Source organism: Saccopteryx bilineata, chromosome 3, assembly GCF_036850765.1.
Source record: "Saccopteryx bilineata isolate mSacBil1 chromosome 3, mSacBil1_pri_phased_curated, whole genome shotgun sequence".
Classification (NCBI taxonomy): Eukaryota; Metazoa; Chordata; class Mammalia; order Chiroptera; family Emballonuridae; genus Saccopteryx; species Saccopteryx bilineata.
In genome coordinates this window covers 22,754,426-22,772,163 of record NC_089492.1, presented here as the reverse complement: position 1 = coordinate 22,772,163, position 17,738 = coordinate 22,754,426, and the positions used below count along the sequence as shown (strand labels likewise).

Below are 17,738 nucleotides of genomic sequence, written 5' to 3'. Positions count from 1 at the left end.
TCAGTTTTAATCAAGAACAGTGTATTGCCATCATGTTTACATAATTCACTAAATTTGATTCTTAAGAAATTTTAGCTTTTTTAAAAATAAAAATTCTACTCTGTGAATTTGCAAATTGGAAGATAAGTAAGGCTAGAGTTCATAGAAAAATTTCCATAGGTCCTAGAAGGAAAAAAAAAATCTCTAAGGGTTAAGACCTGGTTCTACTATTTTCTGTGACCTTGGTCTTAACACTTTTTTTTGAAAGGGCTGCAGTTAGCTCACACAGAAGCTCTGTGTGCGTTACAAACCCCTTTCCCGGGTGTAGCAGCATCAGCCCAGTGCATAGCCAGAGCTGCACAGCTCCGACTTGCCACCTAGCCTGCTGTCCTCATGCATGGCCTACCTACGTAATCTGTTTCAAATCTTTGTTTCCTATTTGGTAAATAGAAAAAATATTATAATTGATGAGATATGATGAGAATTGCATATGCATATATTTTATAAATAATGAAATAATGCATATGCATATATTTTATAAATTGTGACACAGTCTGACCAGGTGGTGGTGCAGTAGATGGAGTATTGGACTGGGAAGCAGAGGACATAGGTTTGAAACCCCAAGATCACTCAGCTTGAGAGCGGGCTCATCAGGCTGAGCATGGGGTCGCTGGCTTGAGCATGGGATCATAGACATGACCCCTTAGTTGCTGGCTTGAGCCTAAAAGTCACTGTCTTGAAGCCCAAGGTCGCTGGCTTGAGCTCAAGGTCGCTGGCTTGAGCAAGGAGTCACTCATTCTGCTGTAGTCCCCCAGTCAAGGCACATATGAGAAAGCAATCGATGAACAACGAAGGAGCCACAATGAAGAATTGATGTTTCTCATCTCTCTCCCTTCCTGCCTATCTGTCCCTATCTGTCTCTCTGTCTCTCTCTCTGTTTCCGTCACAAAAAATAAATTTTAAAAATAACATAAAATAAATTGTGACACATACCTATGAATGCATAGCATTCAATTCTTCTTTCAGCATTTATGAGGCACCTATAATATGGTAAATCTTGGGACGCAGAGAGAAAAATACAAAGATGCTATCTTTAAAAACTTGTAAATTATGAGACCAAGTAACAATAAAAGAACTCAGAATCTGTTTTCTAGCTTTAATACAGTAGGTGGAATGTTTATATATCTTTATCATCTAATTTGCACTGATACATGCTATTATTTTAAGTAAATTACATATCTTTTTAAAGTCATCTAAAAGTACTATATATTTATTTTATTTTATTTTAATTTATTTATTTTTGCTTCTTGCTGATCACTTTAAATTTGTCATGAGCCAAAAAGTCTGGTGTGATATTTAGAATATTTAATAACATTTGAGGCTGGAAACTGAATTGTGAATGTCAGACACAGAAGAATCGAGAAAGTGCCCTATTCTGCCAGCTATTAGCCATCTGTTGTATTATAGGACAATCCCATGGGTCCTTGAAAGAGATGGGCTATTCAGGGGTCAAGGAGGCGGTACCAATACTCCAGACCTAGAGCAAGTGGTTATTTACTAATCAGTTCTATTTTAATATATTAATTATCTCTGCAGCCATAATGAACTAACAGTTTTATACCAAATACCATAGTTTCACATCATCATTGTAATCTAAAACTATTCTGCATCTTTCAAGACTCAAAAATCAGGTACCTGAAAGCTTTCTGGACCATATATTCTGTTCTCACTCCTCACATGCACTCATAATTTCTTAATTGTAATGCTCCATATTTTTTTCCTGTTAATACAATATTCACGAATCCTTTTTTATCCTATTTAAGATATTCTCTGAATACAGGGACTGTGTAATATCAGAGCCTAGTACAGTATCTGGTATACAGTAAATGTTCATATTTTTGTTGAACAATATTAGACATATGGGAAAATGAACAAATAAATAAATTGTGCCATAATATATCTCAAATGGGACTTTAATTTGAAAATTACATTGTTTCATTAAACAGCATTAGCAACTTGCCTGTCTCATTAATAACTTTGGGTAATAATCTGGGGCATTGCTCTGTTGCTCAACAACCGAGCTCTTCCTGCACCTGAGGTGGAGGCCATGGAGCCATCCTCAGCACCTGCGGCCAACTTGCTCAAATTGAGCCAGGCTTCAGGAGAGGAAGTGAGAGAGAGACAGATGGATAAACAGAGAGAAGAGAAGGGGTGAAGTAGCAGATTGGTGCTTCTGCTGTGTGTCCTGACTGGGAATTGAACATAATATAATACATGCACATGCCAGGCCAATGATCTACCGCTGAGCCAAATGGCCAGGGCCAACTTTTGTATTTTTTGAAAAAGCAAATTGCAGCTATCAGTGCAACATGAACATTATTACATATTAAATCAATATGTAATATATTTTAGGTATATTTAGGAAAGAGAATATAAATATTTCCTTGAGGAGAACAATTTCTCACTAATAAATATATGGGTTGTTTGAAAATTTTAAACATTTTTTATTTAATTTATTAGGGTGACACTGGTTAGATTATTATACAAGTTTCATGTGCCCAATTCTACAACACATCTCTGTACACCATATTGCATGGTCACCCCACTCCAAGTCAAGCCTTTTGTCCATCACTCTTTATACCTTCATATCCTACCTCCACCTCTCCCCCTCCTGGCAACCACCACACTACTGTCAGTATATTTCTTGTTTTTTTTAATTATGACACTGTGGAATTTCCTCATTCTTTGAAGGATTCTTTAGATAACTCTAATTTGGAAGAATTCTTGTACGACTTCGACTAAAAATTATATTTTTAAAGTCAATACCGAGATTTTAGCCTTGAGAGTATGCTAGGGTGAGAGAGATTATGAAAAATGAATTTCAAACCAGTCTTTTTTTTTTTTTTTTGGCTCAAGACAAGTCCAGAAGACACAGTTATAGACCTTTGTTTTTTTTTGTTTTTTTTGTTTTTTTTCCATTTTTCTGAAGCTGGAAACAGGGAGAGACAGTCAGACAGACTCCCGCATCCGCCCGACCGGGATCCACCCGGCACGCCCACCAGGGGTGACGCTCTGCCCACCAGGGGGAGATGCTCTGCCCATCCTGGGTGTCGCCATGTTGCGACCAGAGCCACTCTAGCGCCTGAGGCAGAGGCCACAGAGCCATCCCCAGTGCCCGGGCCATCTTTGCTCCAATGGAGCCTTGGCTGCGGGAGGGGAAGAGAGACAGAGAGGAAAGCGCGGCGGAGGGGTGGAGAAGCAAATGAGCGCTTCTCCTGTGTGCCCTGGCCGGGAATCGAACCCGGGTCCTCCGCACGCTAGGCCGACGCTCTACCGCTGAGCCAACCGGCCAGGGCTAGTTATAGACCTTTGTAAAAAATAATAATTTGGCCCCAGCTGGTAGGGTCAATAGATAAATAGTTGACCCAGAGCACTGAGGTTGTGGGTTCAATCCCCCATGAGGGCACTTATAAGAGGCAATCAATAAGTATACAAATAAATGGAACAACTAAGTGGCACAATGAATTGATACTTCTCTCTCTCCCCATCCCTTCTTCTATCAGTAGAAAATATTAATAAAAGCCATGATTAGTAAAAACTCAGGACAATGATGAAAGAAAAGCTCTCCTACAATTGAAACAAGCTTTCTAAACTGTCCCTTTGTGTAAAAATTCTCATGGAGGATGGAGTAAAGCAGGGGTCCCCAAACTACGGCCCGCGGCCTGCATGTGGCCTCCTAAAGCCATTTTTTTGGCCCCTGCCACACTTCTGGAAGGGCACCTCTTTCATTGGTGGTCAGTGAGAGGAGCACATTGACCATCTCATTAGCCAAAAGCAGGCCCATAGTTCCCATTGAAATACTGGGCAGTTTGTTGATTTAAATTTATTTGTTCTTTATTTTAAATATTATATTTGTTCCCATTTTGTTTTTTTACTTTAAAATAAGATATGTGCCGTGTGCATAGGGATTTGTTCATAGTTTTCTTTATAGTCTGGCCCTCCAACAGTCTGAGGGACAGTGAACTGGCCCGCTGTGTAAAAAGTTTGGGGACCCCTGGAGTAAAGGGTACAAACATCTATATAGAATCGTTAAACTTCATTTTCTAAAGGAACTAATTCTGAACTCTTACAGTACTGAATTATGGAAAACATAAACCCTTTAAAGATATACTGTCATTCAGCAAACCATCATAGTAATGTGCCCAGCAAATTCATTGTAAGAAATAAAAGAGGACCTGGCCGATTGGCTCAGCGGTAAAGTGTCAGCATGGTGTGTGGAAGTACCAGGTTCAATTCCGAGGCAGGGCACACAGGAGAAGTGCCCATCTGCTTCTCCACCCTTCCTCCTCTCCTTTCTCTCTCTCTATCTCTTCCCCTCCCGCAGCAGCCAAGGCTCCATTGGAGCAAAGTTGGCCCGGGCGCTGAAGACAGCTCCATAGTTTCTGCCTCAAGTGCTAGAATGGCTCCCTCCACAACAGAGAGATGCTCCTGATGGGAGAGCATCGCCCCCTGCTGGTCATGCTGGGTAGATCCTGGTCGGGTCCATGCGGGATTCTGTCTCATTTCTAACTTTGGAAAAAAATACAAAAAAAATGTATAGTAGAAAATGTGGCTTAAAGAATTTTAGCTACACTGAAGAGGGAATACCCAGGAAAAAGTTTTATAGAGTCGAAAGGTGAAAAACTGACCATGCTAAAAAAGCATACCACAATTTCCTGTGGACACCAGCAGTAAATGTCTGCAGTATACTCACTTACCAAGAAGTGACATCTCCACTGAAACCAGCTAATATTTATGAGTAAGAACAAGGGTTTATAAATGAGCCCGTTGGCTTCGTCCTATCATTATTAGGGATAATAGGATATCATCTGTATCTTAAAGCTTTATTAAAAAAGAAAGAAGACAGTAATCTAAATCTTAAAAGTTTGAGTATTTACCCAAGGATGCTGAGTTAACATATAAGAGACATTATCTTAGAAGAGATTAGCGAGTTTTAAGTTAATTCTGTCATCAGTAGGAATGTGTGAGCCAAATTAAAATGTTGTTCTATAGTAATTTTTTTCTGTTTTCCAGTTGTTCAGTACTACATTTTAAATCTACTCTAAGTTTTAGAAAATATTGTCCATACAACAACTGCATAGTTGAGAAATTATTTCCTATTTACAGCAGTTGCTGTATTTGAAAATAGCAATCTAAATCAGAATAATTTTTCTAAACTATGTCTGGATTCTCACAAATTCCTTACAATTGTAATATAAAGTTAATATAATTTGCCTTTCATTTTATAAGTATATCAACTAAAATTTTATATATAGGCCCTGGCCGGTTGGCTCAGTGGTAGAGCGTCGGCCTGGAGTGCAGAAGTCCCGGGTTCGATTTTCGGCCAGGGCACACAGGAGAAGCGCCCATCTGCTTTTCCACCCCTACCCCTCTCCTTCCTCTCTGTCTCTCTCTTCCCCTCCCGCAGCCAAGGCTCCATTGGAGCAAGGATGGCCCAGGCGCTGGGGATGGCTCCTTGGCCTCTGCCCCAGGCGCTGGAGTGGCTCTGGTCGCAGCAGAGCGATGCCCCAGAGGGGCAGAGCATCGCCCCCTGGTGGGCAGAGCGTCGCCCCCTGGTGGGCGTGCTGGGTGGATCCCGGTCGGGTGCATGCAGGAATCTGTCTGACTGTCTCTCCCCGTTTCCGGCTTCAGAAAAATACAGAAAAAAAATAATTAAAAAAAATTGTATATATACGGATTAAACACTGAGTTAGCAAACATCAAATATTTTTTAAGCATTAAATTTATTTTAAAGAAACAAAACATTGGCTTAAGAAAAAACACAACAAAGTAAGCATTGAAGACCTTTTTAAAAAGATAACAATTGTGATATATTTCCTTTTGACTAGTCAGAGTCACTCAGCAGTGAAGGAGAACTCATTCCTTAAACCAATAAAAATAAAAGTTCTATAACAGAACCTCTATTTCCCAATATGCTGATTTTCATGACTGTTTCTTAAGTACATACATTCTACATTTTCCTGCTATACTTTGCTCAAAAGTCTATTTTCATCTGATTTTAAGCAATCCTCTTTATCAGAATCTGAATTTAATGATTCCAAGTATAACTTTTTTTCATGAATGATATTCATCATTTATGGCATTCTCACTGTTAAAACATAACATTAACTCATTCCTGATAAAAAGGACTATAAAATAGGCAAGATAAAGGAAATGATATTATTGCTAATATTTTACATTATTTCTAAAATCTCATTATATTATACTATATGAACTGTAAAACTAATACAGTTACATGGCTTAATATTTATTTCATAAATATTAAAAGTTTAGCAAGATAAAGTATTTTAATAGAAATTATGTTTGATTAGATAGAGTTAAGCAAATAAATCACTAGTGGTGTGTTTCCACTATACAGTGCTTAGCTCAGTTTATCACATTGTGTTTCGCAGTAGAATTACTATTTCAGGGAAATTTGAAATTAAATGACAATTAGCCTGTTTATTGTCAAACATATCCACAGTTTATGAACCGAACTTTGAACTGGAAGATATATAAATTGGGCAAGCAAATTTTTTTAAATTTTTTTTAATTTTATTTATTCATTTTAGAGAGGAGAGAGAGGGAGAGAGAGAGACAGAGAGAGAGAGAGAGAGGAGAGAGAGGCAGGGGGGAGGAGCTGGAAGCATCAACTCCCATATGTGCCCTGACCAGGCAAGCCCAGGGTTTTGAACCAGCGACCTCAGCATTTCCAGGTCGACGCTTTATCCACTGCTCCACCACAGGTCAGGCCTGGGCAAGCAAATTTTAAGGATTAGAATGAAATTAGTATAGTTAATTATGCAAGAATTTAATTCAATCATTATTATCAATGAATGTGATAAAAAGCCTTAAATTTTATATTGGCGTGACAAAAAAAAAACAAAAAACTTTTATCAGGAGTTTCAACGGGTGTTTCAGACAAACTAATGTTTACTTAGACCATTTTGCCTACTAAATATGATGTTTTTGTTGTCTCTGATGGTTGTGTGAACAACATACTAATTAAGATGATGCATGCCATAAACTAGACAGGATCATAAAGCAAGAAGTAAAAAGAAATTTCTTATTTTCAGTCCCTTAATAAAATATATGAAATATAAAGAATTTCTAGATGAAAGTAACTATTTTGAATTATGAAAGATTTAAAGAAAAAAATGATACCATAATAAAAATCAAAAGAAAATTTTAAAATGTACAAGACTAAAATGTACAAGACTAAATTTATTCTCGATGCATAAGCAAAACTCAATTTCCTATTCTTCTAAAACTCAGTAAGTGAAAATAAACAGCTTACTTCACAAATTTAAAATAATGTTGTTTGTCTATGTATTAAAAAGTGATTATTTTGAGATAAGAATTCAATACAGTTTTATAAACTACCCACAGCATGTACTCACTAAAAATTAATATTACCCAGTATAATATAAAAAGAACACATATTCATTGAGACTTATGAATTATACTGAGAAAGCCCTATTCATAAAAGTATAGGTTATTTGCCTATGTCCAACATTCCTATGTCAGTGAATTACACCTACAAAGTCTTGAACCAAAAATTTTGATTCTCACTTATTATGTCCATCCCTCACCTCCAAACCTGAAATAATAAACATGGCTCAAATTGATAGTCAAATTAGAGGAGGAATTTTATGATTAGAATGGTGGGATATGATTCCCAGTTTCTTATCAACAATGGATATATAAAGCTACAACAAGAAAAATTGGTATCTAAACATAATTAGAAATATATATTATATATAATAATAAATATATACTAATAAATAATAAATAATAAATATATATAATTAAACAGATTGCTTTGATTTTATGCTTTATGTTTAAATTTAGACTATATGATTTTTTAAATTTGATTAAACAGAGGAAACTGCTTCTCATTTTTATTTATAAAAATAAATCCTATTTTAAAATTGGGTTCTATGGAAAAGTGCTTTTTCTCTAGAGAAACATGGGTATCTTTATTTGTGATAGTGAGATGTGTAAAACCTAGTGTTTGTCTTTTTTAATTGTTTCCAGAATTCAAATTTTGTGTTTGATCATAATTTTTAAATGATTTGCACCTGTGGTTACAAAGTGTGTTTCTCACTATTCCCTGTGGTTGATTACCTCTTTCCACGGAAGCACCTTTATTCACTGCATCTCTGACTTTCACTATAAGACATCTTAATACCTTTTGATTTACACAATAAAGTGTCTGGTTATTATGACTCTTTTAACTGATGGGAAAACTAAAGCTCAGACCACTCAAACAGCAATTAGTAACATTATAATTATAATTTAACCCTCATCTTCTAATTCCTTATCCAACTCTTTCTTTATATACTATGCTGCATTTCTAATACTTATCTTTGTGAGAAACTGTGCACATATAACTGTCAAAGCATTTCCAACGTTAAAAAATAGAGTGGAAACCCCAAAGTTAGTTTTCACATAAATTATGTGCTTCTAAAATGTCTGGGGCCTCTGTTTAACTGAGGTTAATGGCAAGGCATTTTCAATCCTATTTGAAAGGTTGGTCCATTAAGTATCTTTTCTGACCAATACAAATACAGAGATAATGCCAAAATTATAACTTCTTTGAGAACCTTTGTAAAAAATATTTTTGTTCATAAATTGAAAATAGACTGAATTAATACTGATGTTTCTTTGTTAAATTGAAAATAAGTGTCTAAAAAATATTAACCCACATAAGAATCATATGAACAAAATTATAAAAAAGCGAAAATCAAAATATGATAAAATCTATAACGATTTTGAAGACTTAATCTGTAATACAGAATAGACATTTGGAATTGATTAAATGATGCAATTCCTAAATTCTCATGCCAAAGACAATTTTGTGAATATTTATAGCAACCATATCTTTGACTACACACTAAAAAAAAGGTGAAATGTTGAAGAATTTAAAATGAAAAATATTAAAATAATATTTCAAACTTGAATAATTGAGCCTTATGGATAAAAAAAAAATGTCACTTTTAATGAACATTCTTTACAGGTAAAATTTTCTGTATTATACAATTGAGTGTCATCTAAAAATCTTCCAATTTGGAAATTAAAAAATCATGATCAAATATTGATAGAAATAAAAAAATAAATTTTAGATTAATAATAAATACTGTGTCAATAATATGTAGATTTCAAGAATTAAACTAAATAACTTCCAAACACCACAGTAAAAGAAAAGTTTACTATTTAAGTATGAGCTAGCACAATTCAAGTTCTCATTAGAAGAGGTTAAAATGAAACTTGAATGTAGGAACATTATTGATAAACAAAGAATAATGTAGTAAAATTGAAAATATTTTTGTTAGAAAGATTTGAAAATTAAAGTAAAAACATTTTAAAAGCATAGAGGAGATAATAAATTTTTTTAAAGAAAAGATTTCCAGTATAAATAAGTTCAGGGGCAGGGAGGAGACATTTATTTTAGATAGGAGCCTATATATTCAATGGGAGACCTAGGGGAAGAAAAAGCATTTTTCAAATCAAATGCATTTTATAAATCAATACTTTTCTTAGGATTTTTGAATTAGAACAAATTCTCAGTTGTTCTCCTCAGCCTCTACTTAATCTTATTTATATTGTAATATATAAACTAATAAAGGAGCTAGCCAATTACTGGGTAAAGCACGTTGGTGTGTTTACATATCCATACCATCAATTATGGGACAAACTCTAAGAAATAGCATTTAGGAACCCTTATGATATTTTATAAGATTACAGGTTAAATAGAAATGCTACAAAAAAAGTAATCAGTATTTGAAAACCTAAGCTCCATTAGAACACTAAATATTTAATGTATTTAAAATGATTGATAAATTTAATTATTATAACTCAATAAAAATTTGAGTTTTTAAGGAACAGTTACATGGAGACTTGATTGTGACAGTTCTTTAGTATATTCCACAACTTTTTTACCTTGGTTTTAATTTAGATACCACTGAAATTAAAGTACTCTCAGGTCATCTAAAAAGCATGATTACCACCTCATGTTTGGGCTTGTATTTTAATACATTAGAATGATAATTTTTAAAGCTATTTAAGCTAGCTTATTAGAGTTCTTCAGTCCAAATTTATTTTATTGTAGTTTTAAAAATTACTTCTCCAACTGAACTTATGTTGTCTATGTAAAATATTATTTGGATATAATGAAAATAGATAATCAATCTGAATCAGGAAAGTTTTAAAAGGATAAAATATCATAGCTTTCATTTACTTAGGCCCCTTTATTTCATCTATATTGTATAAATATAGTTTATATCCAAAATTACCATCTTTTAAGCTCTTTTTCCTGTTGAAAATGGAAATAATTCATAGCCTATAAAATACTTCCTTTCTATTTTATTACAGTGAATTCATTAATATGATATTATTCAGTGATGAAACCAGAAAGGCAATACTAGAAAATAAAATTGAATCCTGAAAGGACTATAAAAGTCAATTTAAGTTCAGCAAGTAGAATATTGAAAATAATAATTAAATACACAAATCTACTGGCAGCCGTACACTGTCTTGTAATGCAAAATAACCCTATCAGAAGATACTAGTTTCATGAAACCATACTGCATAAAATGAGTTAAGTACAATTTTATTTTTGAGAGAGATCTATTTTTCCTCCAGGAAACAAATATTTAAATACAAATATTTAAATTTATATTTAAATATAAAATAAGTGCTATTTTATTTATATTAAGATAAAGAAGAGAAGCCATTTGACTTAAAAATTCAATAACCATATGAGTCAAAAGGATGTCATTTGAATTTCTGCCATGCCAGCCACACTTAACTCAGGACAGAGGGGAATCTGAGCTGTAAAATCACGTGGTTGCAACACTCAAGGGAAAGAAAGGGTCAACCTAGAGAAAGAGTCTCCACAGAAATTACTGCTTTTCAATAAAAAGGCCTCTGATTTCTGAACTGGACAAGCATTTTAGAATTTAAAACTGGCAACTGAAAATATTGTTTAAATTTAAAAACAACACAAAGTTAAAAGTTAAATTTAGGTTACATTGATTTTGACAGTTCTTTTTAATAATATATAAAAATAAAAATGTCTATAAATATTTAATTTTTAATTTTAATATAGTGTTCTACGGTGAGTAATATATTTCAAGAAATGTTAATAAAATGCATAGCTTTAAGATCACATTTGAATTCATATTTCTGTTTGAATTACTACATTAGAATAGAAATTATAAAGTTTTCTACACTGGGCTTTTTCTAACACTTGTATTTTCAAGTTACTTTTTTAGTGAGTTTTACTACAATGATACCAAATACACTATCATAAGTGTCAGAATACTATCCCATTAATCTGTTGCTATTATTGTGGGAAACCTTACTGATAGGACACTAAAGAGAGGATGCTGTTCCTCAAAATATAAACTGGTCATTGAAATTTGTATTCCAGAAAACAATAAATGGTCTAGTATTGACTACGAGCTGGCTAAAGTCACCATAGTAAGTTTTCAAAGCACTTAAGTCTGTAGACTACTAAAAAAAATAATATTAAAGAAAAATAAAACAGATAAATGGAGAAATGTAACTGTGGCAATGCTCACTATTCCCTGAACAGTAGTTGATATGCTACTGAGAAAATGAAATCAATTATTTACATAATAGTCTGAGGATAAAGTATACAAAACATTGTAGAAACTACAGTTTTATTAATACTCTAGTTTTATGATATTTTTGTTTTAAACAAAGAATGTTTTCAGGTTAATACCTTGAGTGTTAGATCCCACTTATTAAAATTTATGCCTGATCATAAAAATGGTAGAGAATAAACCTCAAATGGTTAATTAAACCAGCACAAGCTGGCACACTGTACATGAAAATAAATTTCAATTAATGAAGAGTCTATTTACAGCTGCAGGTTTTCTGCAGGGTTACGTGGGGCAGCTTCAGGTAGCCATGTCCAATTGCTGAAGCATTTTATGAAAGTAAAATAGAACATCTGTTACATATTGCCTTTCAGAAGTCATATATTCTTTATCCTGAATATTCTGTTATAAAATCAACTAACTTTTATACTATAATTTAGTTATGATCATGGATTGCTCTAGCAAGAGAATGATCATTTTTGCTTATTCAAATTACCATTTATTAACGGTAAGAATATTTTGCTTCTATCACAAAATGAAATTGTGCATACCAAAATCATTTTCACATCAAAAGAGGTATTCATTAAATATACCTTGATATGGAGCACTAAATCCACGATATCTGTGATTGCTGTCTGTAACAAAATGCAGTCTGAGCCAGTTTTTGTTGCTGATAATAGGTGGTGGTATATTCATTCCAGATAACCTGAATTATGGAAGACAACAACAACAACAATAAAAATTAAAGCTTTTCAGCAGTAAAAGATTTATTGAATTGAGGCCCCCACAAATTTTTTTCTACCTGTATGATATTCATGACTTTGCATTATTAAATTGTTAATCACAAGTGAAATATTTGTTTTATGTATAGAAAAGTTAATCATAGAATACTGAAATTTTAAACACATTTTGTTCCAATCAGGTTGTATATATGAATAAAATAATAAACTGTTTTTGTATTCACCCAAATTTATTCATAGATTATAATAAACATAATTGAGGCTGAGTTAATGGTGCTGGTCATTGTGTTCCCTATGTATGTATTGAAACAAAGTTACAAAACAGAAAGATTTCAAAGCAATAGGTATACGTTTTTCTCAATATATTTTCAGTATTTCACATTTGATGGGAAAGTTCATTATTTCATAAGACAGAACTACTTTAATGTAATTGTACAATAGTATAAGTATTCATGATTAATTTTCTTTATAAAATATATTTCTATAATACAGTGGAGGTCTGCTCCAACTGACAGAAAGAAAACACTATATTTTGTGTGTGTGTGTGTGTGTGTGTGTGTGTATATATATATATTTCATCTCTACATAGCTAGTCATAAAGTAACCATTTCATAATTTCCTTAAAGCAGGGTGCTTAAAACAACATCTTGAAATAATGCCCCCCAAACTTCTAGGTGGGGGTTATTAAGCCCAGGTAAAATGCTTTAAAAAGAAGTACTATTACAAATTCTCCTAGTGAAGGAGAATTTTAGATTAAGGTTTTCTAAAAACTAGTGTGATGTATTTTTACCATTCTTTAAAGCTTACACATTTCTTTTTTTTTTCTTCATCAGAAGGCAAAACAGACAGCTGATTTGTGTGTGTGTGTGTGTCTTTGTGTGTTGATTACACCTCTTGAGTAATTCTAGAGGACCAGCAGGGGGACATTGGAGTATCTGTCCTTGTACATGAAATCAGTGGTGAGGTATAGGGATGGTGATACAAGGACCCTTTATCCAACACCCTCCTCCCTTAGCTCCCAAAAGGAAAATTTGCCAGGATGTTTGTGAGCTAACCATCTCTTATAGTGAATGAGCATCAGCTAAGTCATAGAAATATGAATTCACTTTTATTGTATCATTGTGTCCATGCTGTATAGAATGGGGTTGGCAGCATTACTATTAAATCCAACTTTCATGGACTATAACACGGACAAGTTGATGTATCTTTCTCATACAGTTCTCACTTTTCTTCCTGTCTGGGATACATCTTTAACTTTTCTCCATCAATGCCCTATTTTCTCTTTTTATAGTGGGGTTTCTGTTTATTGGCCCAGCTGGCTGGGTTTCCATATCAGCATCGAGTAAATGTATGTAATTCACTGTATGATTTTAGAACTCAAGTTTTAAAAATTTACTTCACTGCTTTCAGAAAATATCCACATTATGTTTACTTTTGTTTGTTTGTTGGTTGGTTTGGTTCAAATAGCCACTCAATGAAAAAATATTTTGATTTGATATAATTTTATTTTCAATAGCGTAGCATGTTTCATGCCAAATTTTGATTTATAATTTTGTTCTCTCAATTCCCTGATTTGATAGGAATAAATGTCCATCTAGAAAAGTTTGAATTATTTTTGACTGGTTGTACAGATTTCTAAATGTAAAGAGACTATAATTTATGGACAGTTGTAGTATAATAAAGTACAGAGTTTGGAGGTCCTTAGGAGATCCAGTAAATGAGAAGCAATTCAAAAAGGACATCAAGAAAAGTGAGATAAGAAAGAAGATGAAATGGACAATAAAGAGGATGAATCCCCCTTTCCCAGGGACATCAAAGATAAATTCAGCAACAGGGTGTAGTCAAAATGAATAATAGCTACTAAGGAATTACAGGTGGGAGCCTGAATTCACCTTCAGGAATTCACAAAGGAGAAACTGAAGATATTAGAACTACAGTAGTTAGAGGCGAAATGCCCATGTGGTGGAACAAATGATGAGAGTTTTATAGGGATGAAACTAAGAAGATAGTCCTGACCTCCTCAGTGCTTCAGGTCATGCAGCCAGACTGTACATAAGCCAATACAATGAACTAGGCAGCAATTGTGCCACAGCACCCTGCCACAGAGAGGGATAACACCTTCAGAGGTTCTAAGGGAGTTACATGGACTTTCCAAAATTTGATCACCTAATACTGCTCATTACATAAACACAACTTATACAATGTGATTTTGTTTATGGTTTATGGAAAACTCTAATAAATGAATCGACTTATCTTTGCATCCTCCTTCACTTGTTATCAGAGGAAATCTTGGAAACTGAAGTTTGAAAATACATGCTACCTAGGAAGATTCCCTTAAGCTAATTATTTTAAAGAATTAAGGCCCTGGCCAGTGGCTCAGTGGAGAGTATCGGCCTAGCATATGGACATCCCAGGTTCAATTCCCAGTCACGGCACATAGAAGAATCGACCATGTGCTTTTCTCCCTCACCCTCCTTCTTCTTTCACTCTTACCCTCCCACAGCTAGTGGCTTGATTGGTTAGAGCATTGTCCCAGGTGCTGAAGATAGCTCCATTGGAGCACAATAGCCTCAGGTGCTAAAAATAGGTGGGTACTCGATCATTGGCCCAAGATGGGGATGCCAGGTGGATCCTGGTCAGGGTGCATGTGGGAGTCTACCTTATTATCTCCCCTACTCTCACCAAAAAAAAAAAAAAGACTTAATTTCTTAAATATTAAAGGAGATATTTTTAAAACATAACTGATCATTAACTCTATGTCAAATCTGTATGATAATTTGAAGAAAATCATATATGGGTTCATTCAATTGTAAAGTCAGTAAGAATCAACTCTTGATAATTAAAAGATTAAGTACTGTATATCCAATAGTTCCTTACCGTGCACTGACTACATGGCAAACACTGATGCTGACAGTTGGAAATACAGCAGTGACAACACAGAATAATCTTTGCTCTTATAAAGTGATAATAAAGAAGACAACAAATAAATAAGTAAGATAAATTCAGAGGGTTGCAAATAATGCACAAAGAAAAATAAGAGTAACGTGATAAAAAATATCTGGAAATTAAGTCCCAATTTTTCTAATATATTTTCCAGTTTATATTCAAAACAGCCATATTCATGATTACATATCTTAGATGATTAAAGTGGATTGTAGAATCATTACATCAAAGAAAATGATAATCATAGAAATCATAAATTTTTAACCTAGTATAATTCATATCCAAGAATTCAAAACATGTCTTTTGAGTAATTAAATTTAAGTGAACATAGTAAATTACTAATGACCTTGCATTTCACTTAATATTTAATGTAGAAATATTAAAAGATAATATAATATCATTTGCCTCAATCTTTACACAAATTGTTTTTATTTATACGGTTTTCTGTAGAAATAAATAAATAATCAAAATTATTTCAAAAATTAGATGCAATATTTTCTTTTTTTATGATATTGTAAATTTAACTTATTTGGGGTGACAAGGGGTAACATAATTATACAGGTTTCAGGCGAGCAATTCCAAAACACCTCTCTGTACCCTGTATTGTGTGCCCATTGTCCCAAGTTCAGACTTCATCATCACCTCTGAATGCCGCTGTGCCCTCCTCCAGCTCCTCCCTTCCCTGCCTGGCAATCACCATGCTCTTGTCTGTGTCCCTGAGTTTTTCTTTTATTTTTTTGTCTTTGTTTGCTCAAATCCTCTACCCACCTCACCCAGCAACTTCCCCCCCACCCCCAGCTATCAGCCTGCTCATAAATCTGAGTCAGTCTCTATTTTGCTGGTTAGCTCATTTTCTTCATTAGATTCTACATACGAGTGTAATCATAATATTCCCTTAGAAGATATGATTATAACTATTACAATTTTTTAAAATTATTTAAGTGTAGAAATCTGGAAGAACCAAAGGTCTTTTACTATTTTTTTAAAAGTCTCCAAAACTACTTTTGGCCTTTGGCCTATAATTTTCTTGTCAGATCTTCATTGCTGTCATCTGTTGATCTCTGATCTCAACTTTCTCACAAATTGCCCTTGCAACAATATGTGTCAACTTTGGTGCCTCTAACTTTTTTTTTAATCTTTCCAGTTCCCTAAAATCATTCAAATCTAATAACCTCACTCTCTTACAACAATTCTCTCCTAGTTTTTCTTGTTTCACTCTTTCTCTCTCGTCCTGTCTTTTACTTCTTTTGCCCTCCTTCTTCCTGTAACAATTTGACAAGAAGTATGCCTCACATTACTTTATTCTCCAAGATTCTGTTAGATTAATTGCCTGTATTAAGCTGTAATTAGTTGTTAAAATTTTTTCTTTCATCTTACTCAGGGCTTTTCATGTACTTCTCTTCAAGATTAATATAAATATATATTATCTTTATTTACCTTGTGCTGAGCTCAATGACTGACAAACAGTCAGTGTACACTGATAATATTTATCAAGAAGATAAATGGAGGCCCTGACCAGTAATTTAGTTGGTCAGAGTTTTGACCTTATATGCCAAGGTTGTGGGTTTGATTCCCAGTCAGGGCACACATAGGAAACAACCAATGAATGCATAAATAAGTAGAACAACAAATTGATTCTTCTCTCTTTTTTTGTCTCTCTAAAATCAGTTAATAAATATTTCAAAATAAATGAATAAAGGCTGATTAGACATATGACCTAACTTTTTTTTTAAACTCATCTTTTTTTTTTCAAATATTTTATTTATTGATTTTTTAGAGAGAGAGGAGTGAGAGAGAGAGAGAGAAAGAGAAGGGGGAGGAGCAGGAAGCTTCGACTCCCATATGTGCCTTGACCGGGCAAGCCCAAGGTTTCGAACCGGTGACCTCAGTGTTCCAGGTCGACGCTTTATCCCACTGCACCACCACAGGTCAGGCATGACCTAACTTTCAATCTATGTATCTGTCCATACCGTTTTTGGATAGATTGCCATCATTCAATTTCATATCATTATCAAATGCGCTAGTTCTGGTTTGTTTTCTTTACTTAAGGTCCATCTAAAATGTTATGCCCTTCATAAGTCTTCAATTTTCTTACCAGACAGTTCTCCCTCTGCTGCCTGAACCATAAAATCATTTGTTAAAACTATCTTTTGGCATCATCACTGCATTATTCTTATTATACCATACCTATTCAATAAATTATAAGAAGTTGGAAACAGAATCCACCTTAACATTATCTCTGAACTCTATCTAAAACACATTTCAAATTATAGATACAAATGGATGCTAAATAAATAACCAGCCCTGGTCGGTTAGCTCGGTTGGCTAAAAGTATCATCCTGAAATGACAAGGTTGCAGTTTTGATCCCTGGAGAGGGCACACCTGGGAGGCAACCACGAAGTGGAATAA

At 34.0% G+C, this 17,738-nt stretch overlaps 1 protein-coding gene across 3 annotated transcripts in view; it reads right to left on the bottom strand.

Annotated features, from left to right (window-relative positions):
* Positions 1-17,738, bottom strand: part of CSMD3 (CUB and Sushi multiple domains 3) — a 1,246,722-nt gene that overhangs the window by 812,056 nt on the left and 416,928 nt on the right. For all 3 annotated transcript variants that reach the window (XM_066265798.1, XM_066265799.1, XM_066265800.1), the window contains exon 6: positions 12,239-12,351. In XM_066265798.1, the coding sequence (XP_066121895.1) occupies positions 12,239-12,351 (113 nt within the window). The remainder of the gene's footprint in view (positions 1-12,238; positions 12,352-17,738) is intronic.